General features: G+C 40.6%; 2 protein-coding genes across 3 annotated transcripts in view; both read left to right on the top strand.

Moving 5' to 3' along the window:
* Positions 1–9845, top strand: part of PARP4 (poly(ADP-ribose) polymerase family member 4) — a 66828-nt gene extending 56983 nt beyond the window's left edge. The window contains 5 exon segments of the mRNA XM_045869119.3: positions 112–142; positions 145–303; positions 1287–1354; positions 1946–2133; positions 6676–9845. Of these exon segments, the coding sequence (XP_045725075.1) occupies positions 112–142; positions 145–303; positions 1287–1354; positions 1946–2133; positions 6676–6880 (651 nt within the window). The 3' untranslated portion in view covers positions 6881–9845.
* A 2404-nt stretch (positions 9846–12249) lies between these two features.
* Positions 12250–22800, top strand: part of MPHOSPH8 (M-phase phosphoprotein 8) — a 53063-nt gene continuing 42512 nt past the window's right edge. For both annotated transcript variants that reach the window (XM_054506270.2, XM_045869123.3), the window contains exon 1: positions 12250–12567. In XM_054506270.2, coding sequence (XP_054362245.1) covers positions 12337–12567 — 231 coding nt within the window. In that variant the 5' untranslated portion in view covers positions 12250–12336. The remainder of the gene's footprint in view (positions 12568–22800) is intronic.

Genomic DNA, 22800 nt, shown 5'->3' with positions numbered 1-22800 from the left:
TGGAACTGAACCAGCAGTATCTCAGAAGAGGCACGCCTATACCAATATTAACAAGCCAGACCAGGTTAAGTTATGATAAACATCAACCCAGCACCTTTTTTCTTTTTTTAGGCCTGCATGCTTGTTTTTCAACCCAATCTCGATATCTCTCTGACCTAGCCGAGAACAGTGAAGTGATTATTTGTCTCGATTGCTCCAATTCCATGGAGGGTGCAACATTCTTGCAAGCCAAGCAAATTGCCTTATATGCTCTGTCCTTGATGGATAGGAAGCAAAAGATCAACATTGTCAAGTTTGGCACAGGTGAGCACTCTTCGGCCCCAGTCCAAAGTGTGCTTCCTCCTTCATATTAGTGTAGAGCTGATGGCTCTTCGTACCCTGACCTCATCTGTGGAGTAAGAGGTAGCATAGCATGGAGTTCAAGAACCAGAACACTCGAGCTAGGTCCCTAGACTCAGATTCCAGCTCTACCACTTACTAGCTCTAGATGTCACCTTGGGCAAATTGAACTTTTCCTCATCTGTAATATAAGAGTAAGAGTTCCTACCTCATAGCCTCCTAGTGTTGTTGTAAGGACTGAGCTGGTGCATGTAAAGGATTTAAAACAGTGCCTGTTATAGAGCAAGTGCTGTATAAATATTACTAGGTTACCACCAGCTGAACCAAATGCAAGACCCTTGGTTTAACATGTATGAGGGTCCCAAGGATATGGACAGAACACCTGAAATCAGCACAGTAGTAGAAAATCTATAAGGTTTCAGGAAGCATCAGATCAGCCCTTTTAGAGGAAAAGTAATACCATCCTCCAGGTGAGGGCCCGGGGACATCTCAGCCACCAGAAGAAGATACTTTAGGAATGAGAGAAGGAACGGAGTAGAGTGAGGGGACAGTCGTGTCCTATTGATTCTTCTGTGCCATTCAGCAGAAGACTGAGCCCTTTTATGAAGGAGCTAGGGTCTGCTGCTGTCGGAGGTAGAGGTCAAGTAAGGCTGGGGTACCAAGCACCTGGAAAGAGAATGTGTCCCTCCGGTGGCCGGGCGGTCTGTGCTGCTGTGACACCCCACATCTTACTTTGCATGAGCGATCCACTACAGAACAAAGGTGTACACATGTAATTTTACTCAGAACATTTTACACAGTAAAGTGCATAGTTTCAATGCACTAATTATTTAAAGGAATACTGTGGTGAAGTGTTTTTTTTATATGTTAAACTATCAAACATGATTGTTAGTGGTCGATAAAGTGAATATTTAATAGCTGCGCCTCACGCCAATCTTATCACACAGGTTACAAGGAATTATTTTCATATCCTAAGTACATCACAAGCAATAATACACCAGCAGAGTTCATTATGGTGAGTAAAAGAACCTTCCTTTATCTCTTGGGTCTTTTCCTATCAAGTTTTAATGGTATTGTCTGGACTTATTCTCCCCAAGACCACTAATAGAACACCCCTAGACCTTCAGTTTTTGTATGTCAATGGGGCCCTTTTATTATCATTATTATTAATAAAAGCGATATAAACTCATTAAAGAAAAATTAGAAATTAAGAAGGGTAGAAAGAAAAAAAATCACCCACAGTTCTGCCACCTAAATACAACCGGCATTAACAGTGTTGGAATGTTTTCTTCTGTTTCTTTTTTTTCTTTTTCTTAAAATGGCACATGCTGAGAATGACTAGTTGCCATCTCATTCCAGGCCAGCAAACCCAGGAAAACCATAAAAAAATCAAATAGGTGTTAACCGATAACATTATAGTTACTGTGTGATGTGAAATAAACTAACAGGATATAAGCATAGTTGTTCCACAAATGTGTAATTAAAAAAAAATCTTTTCAGTGATGATATCTCTAAACCATCATTGAGACATGCTTCAGTAAATGATTACAGGTAATGGTGACTCTACCCAAAAGGAATGAATAACCTTTCACTTCATTTCCTCCAGTCTGCTACACCTACCATGGGAAATACAGACTTCTGGAAAACGCTCCGATATTTAAATCTACTGTACCCTTCTCAAGGCTTACGGAGCATTCTCCTTATATCTGATGGCCACCTCCAGAATGAGAGCCTGACATTGCAGCTTGTGAAAAGAAATGTCCGGCACACCAGGCTGTTCTCCTGTGGTATCGGGTAAGTGCAGGAGATCTAGTCAGACAGTGAACACTGTGGGGGAAAAAGGCAGCCTGTGGGTAGGTTTTCTTTGTTGGCCTGCACAGGATTTTTAGAAGTTCTGAAGTTGGCAACAGTCTATGGAAGCAGTTTAGCATAGAGTTACAGAGCTCTGGGCAAGTTGTTTAACCTCTTGTCTATAAAATGAAGATGATGATGAAAATATAATAGGATTAATAGGTTTGCTCTGAGGATTAAATGAGCTCATATATAAAAAGTACTTAAGTCCCAGCCCTGCAGTGGGGTGAGGGAAATGTGGTGTAAGGAAGACCACACCCAGCACTGCTAGAAAAAAAAAAAGTACTTAAGAACACTTGGCAAGCACCAAATCCATGTTAGATTTTTTTTTTTTTTTTTGCTTAAAAATCCAAACTTCCGGGCGCCTGGGTGGCTCAGTCGTTAAGCGTCTGCCTTCGGCTCAGGTCATGATCCCAGGGTCCTGGGATCAAGCCCCACATCAGGCTCCCTGCTCTGCGGGAAGCCTGCTTCTCCCTCTCGCACTCCTCCTGCTTGTGTTCCCTCTCTCGCTGTGTCTCTCTCTGTGTCTCTCTCTGTCAAATAAATAAAATCTTTAAATAAATAAATAAATAAATGTTATAAATCAAACTAACAAACTGTTAAATAAAACACATTTTAAAGTCCTGCCTTGACAAATACAAGTTCTTGAAGACTGAGTTCAAATTTAGAATTCTGTGCCCACTTGAAGTTTGATGCCATAATATGACAATGTAGAGAGAGCCTGTTCTGGGGCCCTGGCTCCTAGTCCTTGGGCTGACCTCTGGCACCACAAGAGGCCTTGAGGCACATGTGAATACCCTCTTTACTTACAAAACTCCATCCATACCCCACACAAATGGTCACCCCTTATGTGTGTGCATATACACACAATATACATATATATACATATACATACATACCTATATAATTTGCTTGTGATTTTTTCAAAAAGGCAAGATTAGTGGGAAAACTAGCAAAACTAATAAAATATTATCTATAGGGGGAGGAAGAGGAGACAAGGTTAGAAGCTAGGTTTCTCCTAATATACTTTGTTTTACGTTTTTGACTTTGAAACTAGGTAAATATTTTGCATAATAAAGACCAGATACCAGAGAGAAGAGATTGAATATGTTAAATTATACCATGGACTGCCATCAGCAGTGTCTGGAATGTGAGGAAATAAATGGCAAAAGGAAAAAGAGGGGAGGAGTGGAAGCTATAAATTAAAGGACACATGGCCCGAAGGCAATGTTAGGCCTACTTTGGATCCTGATTTGAACAAAATGCATTTTATTAAAGGGAGAGAGAGAGAGATTGAAAATTAAGCAGGGGGAATGGGAGAGGGAGAAGCAGGCTACCCGCAGAGCTCGATCCCAGGACCCTGGGATCATGACCTGTTTTAAACATTACCTGGATATTTTGTGATATTAAAGAATTATTTATAGCTATTTTAATGTCATGTTTAAGAAAAAGTTCTTGTCCCTTAGAGATACATATTTACAGATGAAATTAAAATAAATAAGCAGACCTATTTTTACCCTCTCACAAAGACTGATTAAATTCTCAATTCGCAACAGCATCAAACACAAAATAGGTACTCAGAAAATAACAAATTGAGCATTTTACCGTACTTAATTTATACTTCCATTTTTAAGAAAAGCAGCACCTTCTCATGGTGAGAAAGATGGAAATTTATTAAGTGAATATCAAGAAAAATACTTCAAAGAACTAGTAGACAGGACTGACAAGTTAATATTTGATTTAATAAGCACAACCAAAGAGGCACTTCTTCTATTTAGATCTTTTTCAACTGAGACAGAGGGAAGAGAGGCTTAGGAAACAAGTTGACCAAAGTAAAGCCATTTTGATTTTTAGGCTGATCCTTAACCTAAAAGTCAGCAGGTAACAAGCTACAACTCATGGAAGACCACAAGACCCCATGCCCTCCAGCAATAAAAGTCATAAAGACTGGACATTCCTAAAATTGCTCCTGTGGGTAATTCTACAACTCTAAGACAATGGAAAAACTAACTGCCCAATGTAAATGTTAAACCCAAAGTTAAAGAGTAAGCCCCTCCTTATATGGTTAGCTAAAAAAAAGACCAAAAAAACCCTCATAAAACCCTTTGTTAGAGGCAAGGGTTGGGGGCGTTGGTCCTCTTCCTCCCCTGGGAAGAGAGGCCACTACTCTATCTGTGAAGTAGCTCCTTTCTTACTTGTATACTTACTAAGCCTTTGTCCCTTTCTCTACATGGCTTGCTCTTAAATTCTTTCTCTCGAAGAGCCAAGAACCCTCTTGGCGAGGGGCATAAGGCCTTCCCTCTTGACCTGTCTGGCATCACAACTATGATAGCCATTAAAACAAGTATTAATAACTTTGAACCTACTCTTGAATTGCAATATCACAAAGTATTATACCAAGATTTTAAAAAATAATGAAGTATATTCCATCACATTGCTCTTATTATATGACAGTTATTATGAGAGCAAAAAGGTTTGTTGGCACTTTAATGAACTTTTAAGTAATTTTTATTTCCTGTTTATTGCATATTTAATTTATAACTTTTCTTTTTCTGCTTCATGATGCATATAACATTAATACAGTAGCACATTGTATGGAGGAATATGAACAAAACCTTCATACTAGTGGGATGGTCAGTCAAAATTCAGAGGTCAGCTAAAGGAAAACCAGTGGAATTAGTGAAAATATTTAAAATTAGTTTTGTTGCTTTCCATAGTTCATAACTATAAGTAGACTAATGATTACTGGGAAACATGTCTTTTTTTTTTTTAGATTTTATTTGTTTATTTATTTGACAGAGACACAGCGAGAGAGGGAACGCAAGCAGGGACAGCGGGAGAGGGAGAAGCAGGCTTCCCGCTGAGCAGGGAGCCTGATGCGGGCCTTGATCCCAGGACTCTGGGATCATGACCTGAGCCGAAGGCAGACGCTTAACGACTGAGCCACCCAGGTGCCCCGGGAAACAGGTCTTTTAACCACTTTGGACATGCTTCCCATTTAGTATGTTTGTGTCATCATGATATTCATCTGATATCTATTGATTGCCTACTCTGTGCCAGGGACTCTTAAGCCTGTGAAATCCATGTGTTTTGCTAATCCCCACAACAAAGCCGTAGGAGCTCATGTTATTATCATAATTGAGGAAACAGAGACTTCCAGTGTTGAATGAAGACTGCACCATATCACACAGCCAACATTGTGTGATTTCAGTCAGGATTTGAACTCAGCTCTTAGCCACCACAGTATAATGATGACCCTTTCCCAGTTCACAGGGAAAAAAATCAAGAAGATGGAGAGAATTTTCCAAATTTTTAGTTCCCCCCATAGAGTTTTTTTAAAACTCTAGTATATGTTACCACTTGCTTGCTAATAAATTCTAGCAGGTGACAAGATAAATGAGGAAGTAGCTAACTAGCATTAGTGAAAAATCTCAGAATTTTTGAGTCTTGAGTAGACTTTTGAATATTTGACAGTCTTGTTTGATATCATCTTATGCACACAAACTTGAAGTTTTTTTTTCTAATTTTAAGATTTTATTTATTTATCTGAGAGAGAGAATGGGAGACAGAGAGCATGAGAGGAGGAAGATCAGAGGGAGAAGCAGACTCCCGCTGAGCAGGAAGCCCGATGTGAGAATTGATCCCTGGACTCCAGGATCATGACCTGAGCCGAAGGCAGTTGCTTAACCAACTGAGCCACCCAGGCGCCCCACAAACTTGAAGTTTTTATGTTATGCACAGTTTAGTAGTATGTTGTTCCTGATTTGTGTGACAGAATATATGGCTGTTTCATGGGTGAGTCTTAGGCATTTTTCTAACTAATCAAATTGAGAATTCCTGGTACAGTAAAAAGGAAAGAAAAATAGAAACCTGGTTTGTAAAATAGTATTGAGTTTCTACTTGAAGAATGGATGGATTTAGATCAAGAAGAATGGAAAGGGGATGACCAAAAAAAAAAAAAATATATATATATATATATATAAAGGCTAGAGGAAGCTGAGTTGTCCCGGAGGCAGCAAGGAAGTCTGTGAAGCATTTGGAAGCTGGAAAGTGATGGGTATAGTATATTTAAAAATGTAAGGGTGACTGGGTGGCTCAGTTGTTAGGCATCTGCCTTTGGCTTGGGTCATGATCCCAGGGTCCTGGGATAGAGCCCTACATCAGGCTCTCTGCTCAGCGGGAAGCCTGCTTCTCCCTCTCCCTCTCCCACTCCCCCTGCTTGTGTTCCCTCTCTCGCTGTGTCTCTCTGTCAAATAAATAAATAAAATCTTAAAAAAATAAAATAAAATAAAATGTATTAAGTTAAAAGCACCGTGTCAGTCTGATAGAACTTTCATAAAATGTCAGACAGAATTGCTTTTATTGCATATCTTAATTTTTGACAGAATTATTTTGTCTGATATGATGTGCTAGGATTTGATATCGCATTATATTTCATATATAATTATATTCTGAAGTTGATGGAACCATTTATTTTTAATCTAGAAATATTCCCTGGACTTTTGAAGAAATAAAGAAAGCGAGTGAATGGGTAAGAAGAACTGAAGGACAATATCCATCTATCTGCCAACGGCTTGAATTGGGTCAAGATTGGGACTCTGCCACTAAACAGCTATTGGGGATCCAAACCATAAACACCACATCTCCTCTTCACAGAGTTCTTAATTACAGTCAAAGCTTAATCATCTGAAGTTGTATTTTAAACATTAGTCATGTTTCCATGTATAAAATAATCAGATATCAATAGATACCTATAATGAAATTTAATTATGATTTTATTCAATGTAGTACTTACTTTAAAATAATGAGAAACACAATTGATTATTTTAATGAACTAACAAGTGATAACAAAATATTACAATATTACAGATTTGTGTTTAAATATTTTAAGGTGATAAGAGACACATCTGGCTAGTCCTGGAGCCTCATTCCCTTCTCCCCTTTAAGGACTCTAGTAGAGAACTGGCCCAGCTGGACTTAGTAAGCTGGGGAGAAACAAGGTCTTTGGCTGATGTCAGTGTTCCTGGCATGCATTCCTGTTTCCAGGGCCCTGAGTATCCAGACCTTTGCCCTCAATATGCATGTGGTTCCTAGTCTATAGATCCCTTGATACATCTTTTTGTCACTTAGAGAAACTAGGTATCCCAAGCAATTCTTTCATGGATCTTGCCTTTGGTGTTGCCTCTAAAATCCTGAAGTCAAAGGGGCGCCTGGATGGCTCAGTCATTAAGCGTCTGCCTTTGGCTCAGGTCATGATCCCAGAGTCCTGGGATCGAGCCCCGCATCAGGCTCCCTGCTCCGCCGGGAAGCGTGCTTCTCCCTCTCCCACTCCCCCTGCTTGTGTTCCCTCTCTCGCTGTGTCTCTCTGTCAAATAAATAAAATCTTTAAAAAAAAATAAAATAAAATAAATTAATTAAATAAAATCCTGAAGTCATCTAGATTTCCTCCTATGTTATCTTACAGAAGTTTTATGAATTTTGCATTTTACATTTTGGTGTATGATCCATTTTGAGTTATTTTTTATGAAAGTTGTAAGGTCACTGTCCACCTTCCTCCACACTATCACTTCCAGGCCATTACCTCTCTACCTTTATGTAAAAACCCTGGTTTGTTTTTGTTTTCTTGTCTTTTTAATTTAAATTCAATTAGCCAACATATAGTACATCATTAGTTTTTGATGTAGTGTTCAATGATTCATTAGTTGTATATAACACCCAGTGCTCATCATATCATGTTTCTTTGAGATTCAGTCTTTTGGCTATCCTCCAACCTGTCCTTATTGCTGTGACTTGCCAAATGCCCAGTACCTACCCTCATTCACATAAGGTTCAGGATTTCCCTTTCTACTGCCAGTCCTGCCTTCATCTTGAGTGACTTCCATTATCCTGATGTGTGACCCTTCCTAATTCCTGGACTTGAACCATAGCTATGTCTTGGCAGAATGTTTTGTGATACTCAAAGGATGGGAAACTTGTGAGGAGCTACCATGAGGCCCTCTCCCATCCACCGCTCTATCTCCCTGAGAGGCAGACATAAGACTGCTTCTCATCACCTCCCAGTTCTGAGGTGATATGAAGCTCAGAATACAGCTTCAGACTAAAAATCCTCCTAGCTGCATCTAGAATTAGCTCCTCAGCAGTGATGTGTCCCACAACTCACATTGCAATCATCTAGCTCCTCTTAGGGTGTGGGACAAGGACCAAGGGGAGCTGGCATCTTTGACTACTCTTCCTCTTGCTGTTTATACAATAAACCATCTAAATCTAAAATGGCTTGTTATGTCTTTATGGCTAAATCAATCAGGCCTTGCCCTTGGCCTTGTCTGCTTGTTTGCTTGACATAATCATCAAGATAACTCTTTTCTTGTTTTATCAGATTATGGGATAAAAGATTGATAATACCTAGTAGCAGAGTGTGTGAAGGTAAACAGACTTCCTTATGTTGTTACTGGAAACATATACAAGTAAAAAAGTTTTGCAGTATTTATCCAAATTTAAATCACTACCCTCCTTGACCTATAAATTTCACTAATAGGAATTCCACTTCTAGAAATTTATCTTGCCAAAATATGGACACACACACACATGCATATGTTATATATGCATATATATGTGTGTGTATATATATATGTATATATATATTACAGTTGCAGAACAATGTGGAATAAAGCTCATTTAAAAATTATATAAATGGGTGTTTATACATGTATGAGATAAAAGTCTGTCATGTCATATTCCAAACTGGTTACCTTTGAGGAACAGGAACTTTATTTCTATCTTATATTCTTATATTCTATATCTTATATTATTTCTATCTTATATATTCACTGTAAAAATTTTTACAGTGAACATATACTTAAATTTTTTATCTCAAAAATACATAAAAGTAGAGAAAATAGTATAATGAACATAAATTCCACATTTAAAATATTTTGCCAAGTTTTTATAAATTTAGAACCATCTTTTCTTCCCTCTTCTTTTGCTATTGACTTGTTAAAGAAACAAGGTCAATTGTCCTATAGTATGTCCCACATTCTGGATTTGTCCGATTGTTTCCATTTTTTCTTTCCCCATATTTCTTGTAAACTGGATATTCGATCTAAGGCCCTGAATAGATTAAGGATCAGTATTTTTATCAATAGGAGCCATATAGTTTGGTTGTTCTACTTTTATTTTTTTAAAGATTTTATTTATTTATTTGAGAGAGAGAAAATGAGAGCGAGCGAGCACATGAGAGGGGGGAGGGTCAGAGGGAGAAGCAGACTCCCCGCCTAGCAGGGAACCCGATGCGGGACTTGATCCAGGGACTCCAGGATCATGACCTGAGCCGAAGGCAGTCGCTTAACCAACTGAGCCACCCAGGCGCCCAAGTTGTTCTACTTTTAGTAATGCTAACATTGATCAGTGCATTTTCCAATGTGAAGTTCTGTTTCTCCTACAACCAACAAATAGTCTGAAGAGATACTTTGGCAGCCAGTTCCTCATCAATCTCTCACCTAACAGTTGCCTGAATCATTTCACGAAATATTGTGATTCTCTGTTTTCTTCTATGCTTGTTAACTGAAATTCTTCTGAAAAAAAAATGAGCTTTCCCCATAACTAATACTATTTGATTATAGTATTTTTAAAAATTTACTTTAAAAAGATATCTAATTACTAGAATTGTTTTGTGTCTTCCTTTATAGACTAAGAGTCTGTGCAGGGCAGAGAGACTGTTAAGAAAGAGACAACGGGCCCAAAATGGAGTTATCTGTGTCAACCCCCACATCAGCAAACCAAGACTTGATACCCAACCGAATTGCAGTTTCAGGCTCTTCTAGGAATATAATCTTCACCAGTAGTCTGGAATTTCCTGGCAGTACTGGTGAGGTAATCCTCTTGATAGACCCCAGCATTCCCCCAAAGGACAGTGAATTTGCCTGAAATAATCCTTTCTTTTGTTTATGACTTCTTTGCCCTCCCCCTTTCTGTCATGAAAAGCCTGTCCTTTTCTGCATTTCTTTGGAGCTCCTTTCTATTTGCTAGATGGGATGCTGCCCCAATTGTTGAATAAAACCAGTAAGATCTTCAAATTTAGTCAGCTGAATTTTAATACCATGCTCTATTGCTCTTTGTATATGCTCTTTGTAATGCTTAGTATAGTCATGCACAGGATGCATTTAGTAAGCTAAATAAATAATAAATCAATGAGCCCACTTAAGATCTGATGAGCCTCTTCATGATGTGGGAAACAAAGGCAGAAGAAAAATTATTAAATTTCCTACTACTTACAGCCCATTGACTGACAAGTCCTTGAAACAGGCAGAGTGACATTCCTTTAGGGACTCACCTGCCTTGATGTTGATACTTTCCTAAGGGCAAAAGGCAACCTTAGCCTGACCCTCCAGGATCCTGTAAGTCTACTTTAACATACAAAAATTCCTTTGGAAACTTCATCTCTACCCCTGCAAGATATATGTTGGCACTCATCCCCCAAGCATATGACCCACCAATACACATCTGAAGGATCTCATAATAAATGACATTTCCCAACAATAGCTAGCCCCCTCAAGGTCCCGGAAACCCTGCTTCCAAATTCCTTAGAAACTTGTGCTATCCCCAACTCCCTCCCAACTTGAAAGTATATAATGACCCCAGCGCAGGTCTCTAGAGCCCCACAGGTCCTGTCCCCATGCTTTAATAAAACCACCTTTTTGCACCAAAGATGTCTCAAAAATTCTTTCTTGGCCATAGGCTTTGAACCCTAACATCTTTCCTACATCATTCAAATGGATCTAAAGGATCATAGATGATTCTTTAGTTAACCTCAGAGTTAATTTGAAAGAGTTAATCTTATAAATTAAGTCCACCATTCAAAGAAACAAAAATAAAAAGCTCTTTGGGGCGTCTGGCTGGCTCAGTGAGAAGAGCTTACAACTCTTGATCTTCAGTTTGTGAGTTTGAGCCCCATGTTGGGTGTAGAGATTACTTAAATAAATAAAACTTTAAAAGAAATTTAAAAAATTAAAAGTTCTGGGGGCGCCTGGGTGGCACAGTCGACTAAGCTGCTGCCTTCGGCCCAGGTCGTGCTCCCAGAGTCCTGGGACCAAGCCCCGCCTCAGGCTCCCTCTCCCCACTCATGCTCTCTCTCGCTCTCTAATAAATAAATAAAATCTTTTAAAAAAATTAAAAGTTCACTACCATAAAGACTTTATTTGCAATTCAAAGAGAAAAATATTTTATCCTTAAGTGGATTATCCTAGCAACTTTGGGTGACCTATCTTTGTCACTACTGGACAAAATACTTTAATCGCGTCCTCTGGTATTTTCAATGGGGAAAAAAATATCCCAAGAACTTGGAAAATAATTGTTTTGGGCTTGTTACTTAAAAAAGTTTTTCCCTAACTTTAAACAATACTAAGATATAATAGCACTCTGAGTTACGTTTGTATCGTTCACACGCGTTAAACGAGTCAAAATTACACATGCACGAATGGCCCGGCATTCCGTTCTGGCCCGCTCAGGTCTGGGCAGAAGGTGGGGGCTGCTTTCCTAGAAAGCCCCCCGTCGACACCGTCAGGAGCAACTGGAAGAGAGAAAAGACCCCGCGCAGCGTTCGGCCCCCTCAGGCGCTTGAGCTTCTCTTCCAGTCAGACTCTCGCGCTCTGGTGTTCCCCGGCCGCCCCTTCCCAACACGGGAAGCTCCCGAGCCCGCCTCCGCCGCCTGTTCCCCACTCAGCGCTGGAGCCCCAACCTCTCCGAGGCTCCATGTCAGCCTCACTCCTTTCTCCCTCGCGCCCTGACAAGCCCCTCCCCGCCCCCCTCCGTTCCTGCCCCACCCCCTAGGGGCTCCCAAACACCCCTTCCTCTCCCCTCCAGAGCCTACCTACCGACCCTCTCTCACGGCCCCACCAGCCCCGCCCTTCCGCCGGGGCGCCCCCCTCGGCCCGCCCACCCGCTTCCCGTAGGCTCCGCGGGGCTCCAGCGCGCCCGCCTCGATGTGATTGGTTTCAGTGTGTGTCGCTCCAGGGTCCCGAGTCCGCCATTGGCTGGTTTCCCTCGCAGCGTCACGCTGCCAGAGAGGATTAGGGCCAAGTGCGGAGCGCGAAGAACTGCTGGGGTGTGTGTCGCAGCAGCTCTTCCTCGGCGGTTTGCTGGGCTCCTGTTATGGCTGCGGTGGCGGCGGCGGCCGTTGCCGAGGGAGCGAGCATGAGTGCAGTTCCTGTTTCAGGTGCCGACAGCAACGGTGAGTCTCCTGAAGTCGAAGGAGAAGGTGTTGGAGCAGTGGGCGAAGAGAAGGACGCAGCCACGAAAGGAGCGGAGGCAGTTGGAGACAGCGAGGAGGACGGAGAGGATGTGTTTGAGGTGGAAAAGATCCTGGACATGAAGACCGAGGGGGTACGTGTGCGCCGGGGGAGGCGAGGCTGGGCCTGCAGGGCTTGAAGTGGAGAAGCGGGGAGTGATGGGACTTCTGTGGAGGGTTGCGGCGCGAAGACGCAAAGCCCTCCCAGATTTCACGAGCTGGAAAAGACCAGCTTGTGCAGACACACGACGTAGGCGGGGGGAAAGGAACGTGACAGCCAGAGCCGACGCAAGCGTGCGAATCATGGGAGCAGTGCATTGACATTCCTGAACGGACTTTTGGCTGTGGCTGTGAGGGTACGTTTCCAAGAAGTTTGAAAGGGTTGTGTGGCCCGGAGAGATGAAGCAGTTTAGGTTGCGGTGTGTGAGTGTCAAGGGTGCAGACAGTTGGTGAAGGATATGTCATGGTCATCAATGTTTAGGTACCTGATTGGGGCCACTGCTTTGTGCTGGAAAGGAGTGACTCTGAAATCGTGCTTCTCTTCATAGTCCAGTGCCCACGCCATCCTTTCAGTGTTTTCCAAAACCATGATCAATTTTCTGGTTTAAAATCTTTTGGCATTCCTCTTCGCCCTCAGGACCTCGCCCAAGAGGGTGGGATTTAAAGGTTTTCAAAACCTGACCGTTATCTTCCCTCTCCTTGTTTACTGTGTGATTGTAACCACACAGTAACACTTGAAATTCTTCATCACACTATTGCCTTGGCGCTTACTGTTCTCTCTCCTCCTTCTCAAGTCTTTAAGGTGTTACTGAGGGTCAGTTTCTCAGTGAAATCCTTTTTTGACCCTGATCCCTGCAGGGTGAGGTGCTTCTTCAACTACGCCGTTGTAACACTTTGTTCAGACCTCTGTTTCAGCACTTAAAGCATTATTCTTTATATGTTTGTCTCTCCTGCTAGGTTATAGGTTCCTTTAATAAAGGGAATATGATTTTTATTAATTTTTGTATCACTGGTACTCAATCCAGTGCTTAGTATGCAGTAAGCGCTTTGTGTATATCAGATTATTAAATGAGTGAATGAATCAATGACTGCAGGCTGGGGTGAAGGAGAGTGGGTGGAAGGATGGACAGGGAAACAGTTTATTTCAGTAGGTAAGGTCTCACATGGTGGTTGGGTCTCTGTATTCTTTTTATTGTCTGTTGTTTTCTGTTTGTCATGTGCTACCTTGTGTTAATTTTTTCTATTTAACAAACTTTTTTTTTTTTTTATCACATGCTGTGTGCTAGGTGCCGTGTTAGGTCCTGAGGATATAGAGATGAATTGTAGCATACACAGTTGCTGACACTGAAGAGTCTGTCTGTTGGGAATAAATAATTGAAATCCAATGCCATTAATATTATTATTAGTTGCAATACAGTAAAGATAAGAACTTTATTTGGTGTAATTTTCCCAAATATATTACAAAAGCGCCTTGAGATGAGAGTAGAGCCAATCTTGGACTGTTTTGTATCCCCTGCATTTAGCACAGTGTTTGGCACATAGAAAATATTTAGAAAAATATTTGGTTAGGGGAGTAATATCTTTAGAATTAAGGTGATTCACCTATTGGTATACTTTTTTTTTTCTTTTTTTAAATTCATTTTAATTCCAATGTAGTTAAATTCATACAATATTTAATATTCCTGGTCCCAAAGAATTGTAGGCACTGTACCCAAAGTCTCATATTCTAGTCAAAAGCGGATGAAACTAAGAAGCTTAAGTGTTTAAGGCAGTAAAGGAGGGTTATTTATATCACTTTAGTGATGTAAAGTTGGGTGAAAATTCTAGTTCTCAGGGCCTTGTATTTTTAGGGGCTCTTGAGAATGAGTGACTTATAAGATGAAAAGTATTAGCTCAGCAGAACAGGACTGCATCGGTTACTTTTTAAGTACAGCTGAGTGAGCCAGCCAGTTGGAAAACATAAGGGTCCTGATAGAGTTTGTTTGGCCTCCTTATAGTCTTAAGGTCTGTTGTTCATAAGCCGCCAGACTGTGGTATTCTGTTATTGACTAAGACAGTCATTATGATGAGTGTTGACTTGCAGGAATAGCATTAATTCTAAATTTATATATTAGCCATGTTCTTTCTTTTGGTTTATTGCTAAATGTAATTTTTTGTAACAATTAAATGAATCTGACAGATCTTGGGGTTTTGGCTTCAATTTTGAATTGGAGTCATTTTTACATAATAAAAAGCTGGCACTTGTTAATATTTATGGGAATTTGATTTTTTTAGTGTACAAATAAATATTTTAATTATACAACTTAGTAAATTATTACAACACCAACACCTGTGTAACCTCCACCCAAGTCAGGAAATATTAGACTGCCAGCCCTAGAAACCTCTTTTGAATCCCCTGTCCCATCAGTATCCTCTTCCATCCCCCAAAATCACTGTCCTGAATTATTATATGGTAATAGCTTTCTTGCTTTTCTTTGTAATTTTTCCACCTAAGGATGCATTCCTTGACACTTGAGTTTAGTTTTATCATAAAATATATAAAATAAATAAAAATTTTATTTATGTACATTTATTTTTTAAAAGATTTATTTATTTACTTGAGAGAGAGCGAGAGAGAGTACAGAGGGAGAGGGAGAAGCAGACTCCCTGCTGAGCAGGGAGCCCGATGGAGGACTCAATCCCAGGACCCTGAGATCATGACCTGAGCCAAAGGCAGATGCTTAACTGACTGAGCCACTCAGGTGCCCCTGTCAATTTTAAAGCAACACTAAAGCCTGGGTGGCTCAGTCAGTTAAACATCCGACTCTGGATTTCAGCTCGGGTCTCGATCTCAGGGTCATGAGTTCAGGCCCCGAGTTGGGGAAGAGGGAAGATCACTGTCTTTGAGAGAGGAAGGATTTTCAGGAGAATGAGGTCATGTCTCCTCCATGAACATGAATTTTAAAACCTAATTTTGCCTTTCAGTCGACAAAGTATAAAATATTTACTATGGCAATTTACCAAAGTCTGCTGACTTTGGCTCTGTAACCACTTACAGAATTATTAAGCCATTCACACTTTTTCTTTAAAAAATTATGTAATGTGCCCACTTTCACCACTGCTATTCAACACTGTACTGTACTGTAAGTTCTAGCCAGAGCAGTTAGATAAAGGAAGAAGTAAAACTATATGCACAGATGACATGATTCTCTATATAGAAAATCCCAAAGAATCACAAGAAAATTACTAGATGTAATAAATGAATTCAGCAAACTTGAAGGGTACAAGAATAACATAATAAAAGGTTATATTTCCATACACATGTAATGCACAATCCAAAAAGGAATTTTTTTCCCCCTCCAGTTTTAATTTTAATTCAGTTAGTTGACATATAGTCTAATATTGTTTCAGGTGTAATATAGTTATTCAATACTTCCATACACCACACTGTGCTCATGACAAGTGCATTCTTTAATGCCCATCACCTATTTAGCCCATCCCCCCACCTTCCTCCCCTCTGGTAACCATCAGTTTGTTCTCTATAATTAATAGTCTGTTTTTTTATTTGTCTCAATCTCTCTCTCTTATTTTTTTTCCCTTTGCTTGTTTGTTTTCTTTGTTAAATTCCACATATGAGTGAAATCATACGGTATTTGTCTTCTCTGATTTATTTTGCTGAACATTATTCTCTCTGGCTCCATCTGTGTCATCACAAATGGCAAGATTTCATTCTCTCTATGGCTGAATAATATGCCATTGCATATATATGTCACATCTTCTTTATCCGTTCATCAATCGATGGACACAACAGGCTGTAAACATTGGGGTGCATGCATCTTTTTGAATTAGTGTTCTTGTATTCCTTGGGTAAATACCCTGTAGTGTGATTGCTAGATCATAAGATAGTTCTATTTTTAACTTGCCATTTGGTTTATATATAGCCTCTTCCGCATATGGCAGTCTGTATTAAGTTGATGGTTGTTTAAGTTTGAACCCATTCTTTTCTCCTCCCCTCTCCATGTTTTTAGGTATATGTTAGGTATATTTTATATCCTTTGTGTGTGTGTGAGTTCCCTGACTGAATTTTTACAGAAGTATTCATTTTTACTGCTTTTATATTTCATACCTTTATACTGTCACTTTTGGTCTCTCCTTTCTACTCCAAGAGTCCCCTTTTATATTTCTTGCAGGGCTGATTTAAGGGTCTGGGAAACTCTTTTTTGTTTTCTCTGGGAAACTCTTTATCTCTCCTTCTACTCTGAATGATGATAGCCTTGCTGGCTTGCTGGATAGAGTATTCTTGGCTGCAGATTTTTCCCATTCAGCACACTGAAAATATCATGCCACTTCTTTCTGGCTTGCCAAGTTTCTGCTGAAAAATCTCCTGTTAACCATCTGGGCTTTCCCGTGTAAGTTACCACCTTCTTTTGTTTTGCTGCTTTTACAATTTTTTCTTTATCACTATATTTTGCAAATTTAATTACAATATGTCTTGGTGTGCATCTGCTTTGTTGATTTTGATTGGAGTTCTCTGTGCCTCCTGGTTCTGGATATTGGTTTCCTTCCCCAAATTAGGGAAGTTTCCAGATACTATTTCATTAAATAAATTTTCTGCCCCCTTTTCTCTCTCTTCTTCTGGGACTCCTATAATACAAATGTTGATTAATAGAGTCCCTAAGTTCCCAAAGTCTATTCTTGTTTTGTGTAATTGTTTTTCTCTTTTGTTCAGCTTGATTACTTCCCATTACTCTGTCTTCTAGGTTACTAATTAATTTCTCTGCTTCTTCCATCCTGCTATTCATTCCATCAAGCATGTTTCTCATTTGGTTTGTTGAGCCCTTTATCTCTGCTATGTTATTCCTTATCTCTGTGTTAAGGGTATCACTCATGTTTTCCACTCTTTTCTCAAGTCTAGTGAGTATCCTTATGATTATTCCTTTAAATTCTCTATCAGGCATGTTACTTATATATGTTTCACTTAGATCTCTGGCTGTGGCCTTGTCCTGTTCTTTCATTTGGGATAAATTTCTCTGTCTCATTTTGTCTGTCTCTGTTTCTGTTAAGAAAGTCAGCTATGTCTTCTGCTCTTGAAAGTAGAGACTTTATGAAGAGGAGGTCCTGTTGTGCCCTTGCAGTGCAGTGTCCCCTGTTCACCAGAACCTGGCACTTGGAGCAGAGTATCCTATGTGTGTTGCTTATACCTTGCTATTGTGTCTGAGTCACTTTTCCTTTCAGTGTAGTCGTTTGCACTGACACCTTGCCTGTTGTGGGCTGTGCTTCCTCTCTGTGGTATTAGTGGGACCCAGGTAGGCCAGCTCTGAAGGGGCGTGCACATCAGGGAACTTGGGAGTGGGCTGGTGTTGTTACCAAAATTTGGGTTGGGTCAGTAGTCCTATGCTGGATCCCCTGAAGTGCTGTGGTAGCTGGGGGCTGTGCAGTGGGGTGGCAGGGGGTACAAGGCTGGGCATGGTGCATGAGAATGGCTGGGTATGGCTGGGCCCCAGCACACGATGGTGGGTGGGGGTGTGTGGCTGGGTGCAATGCACTGAGTGTGTGGGCGGGGTACGCATGCCTTTAATAACTCCCTGAGCCCAAGGCTAGCAGGCTTGGAGTGGGCAAGTCCTGAGGAGAACTCATGGGCATAGCATACTGCTAGCAGGTCAGGTAGCAAGTGTCTGTGCAGCTCCTCTTCCTGCACGTGGCTCTGTATTTATGCTGGCGGGCGGGGGAAGAAAATGGCACCCATGATTTTCTTTGTTTTCAAAGAAGTCCTCCAACATGGTCTGAAATCAGTATGAACAGATCTGTCTCCCGTTTGCTCCTGGTGTTCTTTTTTTTTTTTTTTTTTTAGATTTTATTTATTTATTTGAGAGAGAGCACAAGCAGGGGAAGTGCAGAGGGAGAGGGAGAAGCAGGCACCCTGATGAACAGGGAACCCGACATGGGGCTCAATCCCAGGACCCTAGTATCATAACCAGCTGAGCCACTCAGGCACCCCTGCCTGCCCCTGGTATTCTATAAACTGCTGTTTTTATATTGCCTGTCCTCGTGCTCCTGTCTCTTTAAGGACATCGACCCAGCTATCACTCACCCTGGTGGCCAGTGTAACACTGAAGTCAGCTGACTTTTAAAGCTCCAGGCTCTAACCCCCTCTGGTGTTACAAGTTCACAGAATTCAGCTCCTCCAAACATTAAGGGGATTAGTCTTCCCCATGTGAGGTCCCTGGTGCAAGGACTTGTTTTTCTGCCCTATTCTCACACACTGCTCCCTCACTCCTGCAGGCAGCCTCTCTCCACCTTTCTGACCTTTCAGACCTTTCAGATGCAGCTTTTTTTTTTTTTTTAAAGATTTTATTTATTTATTTGACAGAGAGAGACACAGCGAGAGAGGGAACACAAGCAGGGAGAGAGTGGGAGAGGGAGAAGCAGGCTTCCTGCTGAGCAGGGAGCCCGATGCAGGGCTCGATCCCAGGACCCTGGGATCATGACCTGAGCCGAAGGCAGACGCTTAACGACTGAGCCACCCAGGCGCCCCCAGATGCAGCTTCTTTATATTTAGTTGTGGAGTTTGTTCTGCCAGTCTTCAGATCACTCTCCAGTTTATTGTCTTGGATGTGGATGATATCTAGTTGTAAACATGGGACAGGGTGAACTCAGGGTCCTCCTACTCCACCATCTTCCTAAGCTCCTCCCAAAAAGGAAATTAAGAAAACAATTCCAGGGCGCCTGGGTGGCTCAGTGAGCTAAGTGTCCCAACTCTTGGTTTCGGCTCAGCTCATGATCTCATGGGGGTCGTGGGATTGAGCCCCCGTGTTGGGCTCAGGACTCAGTGGTGAGTCTGCTTGAAGATTCTCTCCCTCTTCCCCTTCCCCAACACATGCATGCACACACTCTCAAATAAATAAATCTTAAAAAAAAAAAAGAAAACAATTCCATTTATAACAGCATCTAAAAGAATAAAATACTTTTTTTTCTTTAAAGATTTTATTCATCTGAGAGAGAGTGAGAGCAAGAGAGATCACAGAGGGAGAGGGAGAAGGAGACTGGCTGCTGAGTGGGGAGCCTGATGCAGGGCTCGATCCCAGGACCCTGAGATCATGACCCATGCTGAAAGCAAATGCTCAACTGACGGAGCCACCCAGGCGCCCCTAAAAGAATAAAATACTAAGGGGCCCCTGGGTGGCTCCGTCGGTTAAGCGTCTGCCTTCAGCTCAGGTCACGATCCCAGAGTCCTGGGATCGAGCCCCGCGTCAGGCTTCCTGCTCAGTGGGGAGTCTGCTTCTCCCTCTCCCTCTGTCTAGTCTTCTTACTCTTGCTCTCTCTCTCTCAAATAAATAAATAAATAAATAATTTTTTAAAAAGAATAAAATACTTAGGAATAAATTTAGCCGACAAGGTAAAAGACTTGCAAACTTACTACAAATATTCAGTGATCAAAACAGTATGGTACTAGCATAAGGACAGACATAGAAAATCCAAAAATGAACCCATACATCTATGGCCTATTGATTTTTCATAATGGGTATCAAGTCCAATCAATAGGAAAACAAAGTGTGCTGAAACAGCTGGATTTCCATATGCAAAAAAGGAAAGCTGGACCCTACCTCACACCTTATACAAAAATTAACTCAAAATGAATGAAAGACCTAAATTTAAGAGGTAAAACCATAAAATTCTTAGAAGGAAACATAGGTGTAAATATTCAGGACCTTGGATTTGACAATGCAATCTTGGATATAACTCCAAAAACACAAACAAAAGAAAAAATAGGTAAAAGGACTTCATCAAAATTAAAAACTTTTTGTGTATCAAAGAACAGTATCAACATAGTGAAAAGGCAACCCACAGAACTGAAGAAAATATTTGCAAATCTGACAAGAGATCAATATCCATAATATATAAACAACCCCTATAATTCAAAAACAACACAAAAATTTAAAAAACAAACAAAAAACAAGACAACCTACTTAAAAATGGGCAAAGGATTTGATTAAACATTTCTCTACAGATACACAAATGGCCAATAAGCGTATGAAAAGGTGCTGAACATCCTTAGTCCTTAGGGAAATGCACATCAAAACCATGAGATGGGGGCGCCGGGGTGGCTCAGATGGTTAAGCGTCTGCCTTCAGCTCAGGTCATGATCCCAGCATCCTGGGATGGAGCCCCGCATCGCATCGGGCTCCCTGCTCAGGGGGGAGCCTGCTTCTCCCTCTCCCTCTGCCTCTCTCCCTGCTCATGCTCGCTCTCTCTCTCTGTATCTGTGTCTATTTATGAATAAATAAAATCTTTAAAAAAAAACAAACCATGAGATACTACCTTACACCAGTTACTAGATGGACTATAATAAACAAAAACATAGAAAACAAGTGTTTGTGAGAATGTGGAGAGATTAGATCCTTCTTACACTGGTGGTGAGAATGTAAAATGAATGGTAAAGCTACTGTGGAAAATAGTTTGGCTGTTCTTCAAAAAGTTAAACAGAATTACCTCATGGCTCAGCAATTCTGCTCCTTGGTATATACCCAAAAGAACTGAAAACAGGAACTCAGACAGGTATTTGTTCAACCATGTCCAGTAGAGCATTGTTCACAGTAGCCAATAAATGGAAAACAACCAAGTGTCTATCAACAGGTGAATGAATAAACAAAATGTGGTGTGTGTATATATATATATATATAATGAAATATTACTCATTCTTAAAAGGGAAGGAAATTCTGACACATTCTATAACATGAATCCCTGAAAACATTATGGTAGGTGAAATAAGCCAGAAGCAGAAGAACATATATTGCATGATTCCACTTACATGAAGTACCTAGAATAAGTAAATTCACAGAGACAGAAAGTAGAATGATGGATACCAGGGGCTCAGGGGAAGGGGAATTACTGTTTAATAGGACAGTTTCATTTTGGAAAGATGAAAAAGTTCTAGAGGTGGACAGTCATGATAACTCGTTGTCTATGTGAATGTACTTAATGCCATTTCTGTCTCTCTGAATTTACCCTTAAAAATAGTTAAAATGGCAAATTTTAAGATACATATACCAAAAAACATATATAAAACTACAATAAAATTTTAAAATTACCTATTGTCTTTTGCCCATTTTCTCACTCACAAGAGTTTTTCTTTTTTTTTTTTTTTTAAAGATTTTATTTATTTGAGAGAGAGAGTGAGAGAAAGAGAGAGAGAGCGCAATGGGAGGGGAGAGGGTCAGAGGGAGAAGCAGACTCCCCGCTGAGCAGGGAGCCCGATGCGGGACTCGATCCCAGGACTCCAGGATCATGACCTGAGCCGAAGGCAGTCGCTTAACCAACTGAGCCACCCAGGTGCCCAAGAATTTTTCTTTTTAATGTTTTATGGCGATCAAATCTTAATCGTATATATTCCAAATTTTTGCTTCTCCAAATTTCTAGTTTATTTTTTTTGCTCAATACCCAATCTGACTGAGAAGCAGGAATATATGAAATAGTTTTCCACCTGTACTGCAGAGCACCATACTAGCTTACACTTAACACCTACCTGATTTTATTCATACAACCACTGAGGCAATAAGCTTTCCAAACCAAAGCCAAGTGCTGCTCCCTCCCCATTTACCCTTCAACATGCCTATACTGCCTTTCAATCATTCTTGTTACCTATAGAAAGACCAACATCAGCATCTAGTAGGATTGGAAACTAAGAAATAATGGGAAAAGAGTAGATTTAGATTAACTTTGAAAAGATAATCCTGAAAATCTCATGATTTTTTTTTTTTTAAAGATTTTATTTATTTATTTGACAGAGACACAGCCAGAGACGGAACATAACAGAGGGAGTGTGAGAGGGAGAAGCAGGCTTCCTGCGGAGCAGGGAGCCCGATGTGGGGCTCCATCCCAGGACCCTGGGGTCATGACCTGAGCCGAAGGCAGATGCTTAACAACTGAGCCACCCAGGTGCCCCAAAATCTCATGATTTTAAAATAATAACTAAGTCTAAATTGATACAGTTTCATGGTTCAGTTACATAACAAGGTGAGGGGACAGTGCTTATATCAGCTAAGAGTATATGCACATGCTTTTTAGGTAGGCTCCATGCTGTGCACTAGAATGTGTTAACCTGCATCCACCTTTGACATTTTACACACCGTCCTTACAGTGTTGGATAATATGCAGAAGCGCGTTAAGTGCCCTTGGGTTTTAATTTCAGCTGAATTACTCTTCAGCTGTATAATTTTTACTAGTTACTTTATCTAGAAGCTTCAGTTTCCTTCTCTATAAAATGAGTAATAGTACTTTACAGGGTTGTTGTAAAGATTAAATGAGCTAATAAATGCCAAGATTTAGTCCATGCATGACAGATTATAAAA

The sequence above is a fragment of the Mirounga angustirostris genome, unplaced genomic scaffold (assembly GCF_029215605.1).
Source record: "Mirounga angustirostris isolate CCGP_5_RB_7025 unplaced genomic scaffold, mMirAng1.0.hap1 SCAF_3, whole genome shotgun sequence".
Classification (NCBI taxonomy): Eukaryota; Metazoa; Chordata; class Mammalia; order Carnivora; family Phocidae; genus Mirounga; species Mirounga angustirostris.
Note: the sequence above shows the minus strand (reverse complement) of the source record. Positions and strands in the feature narration are given on the sequence as shown.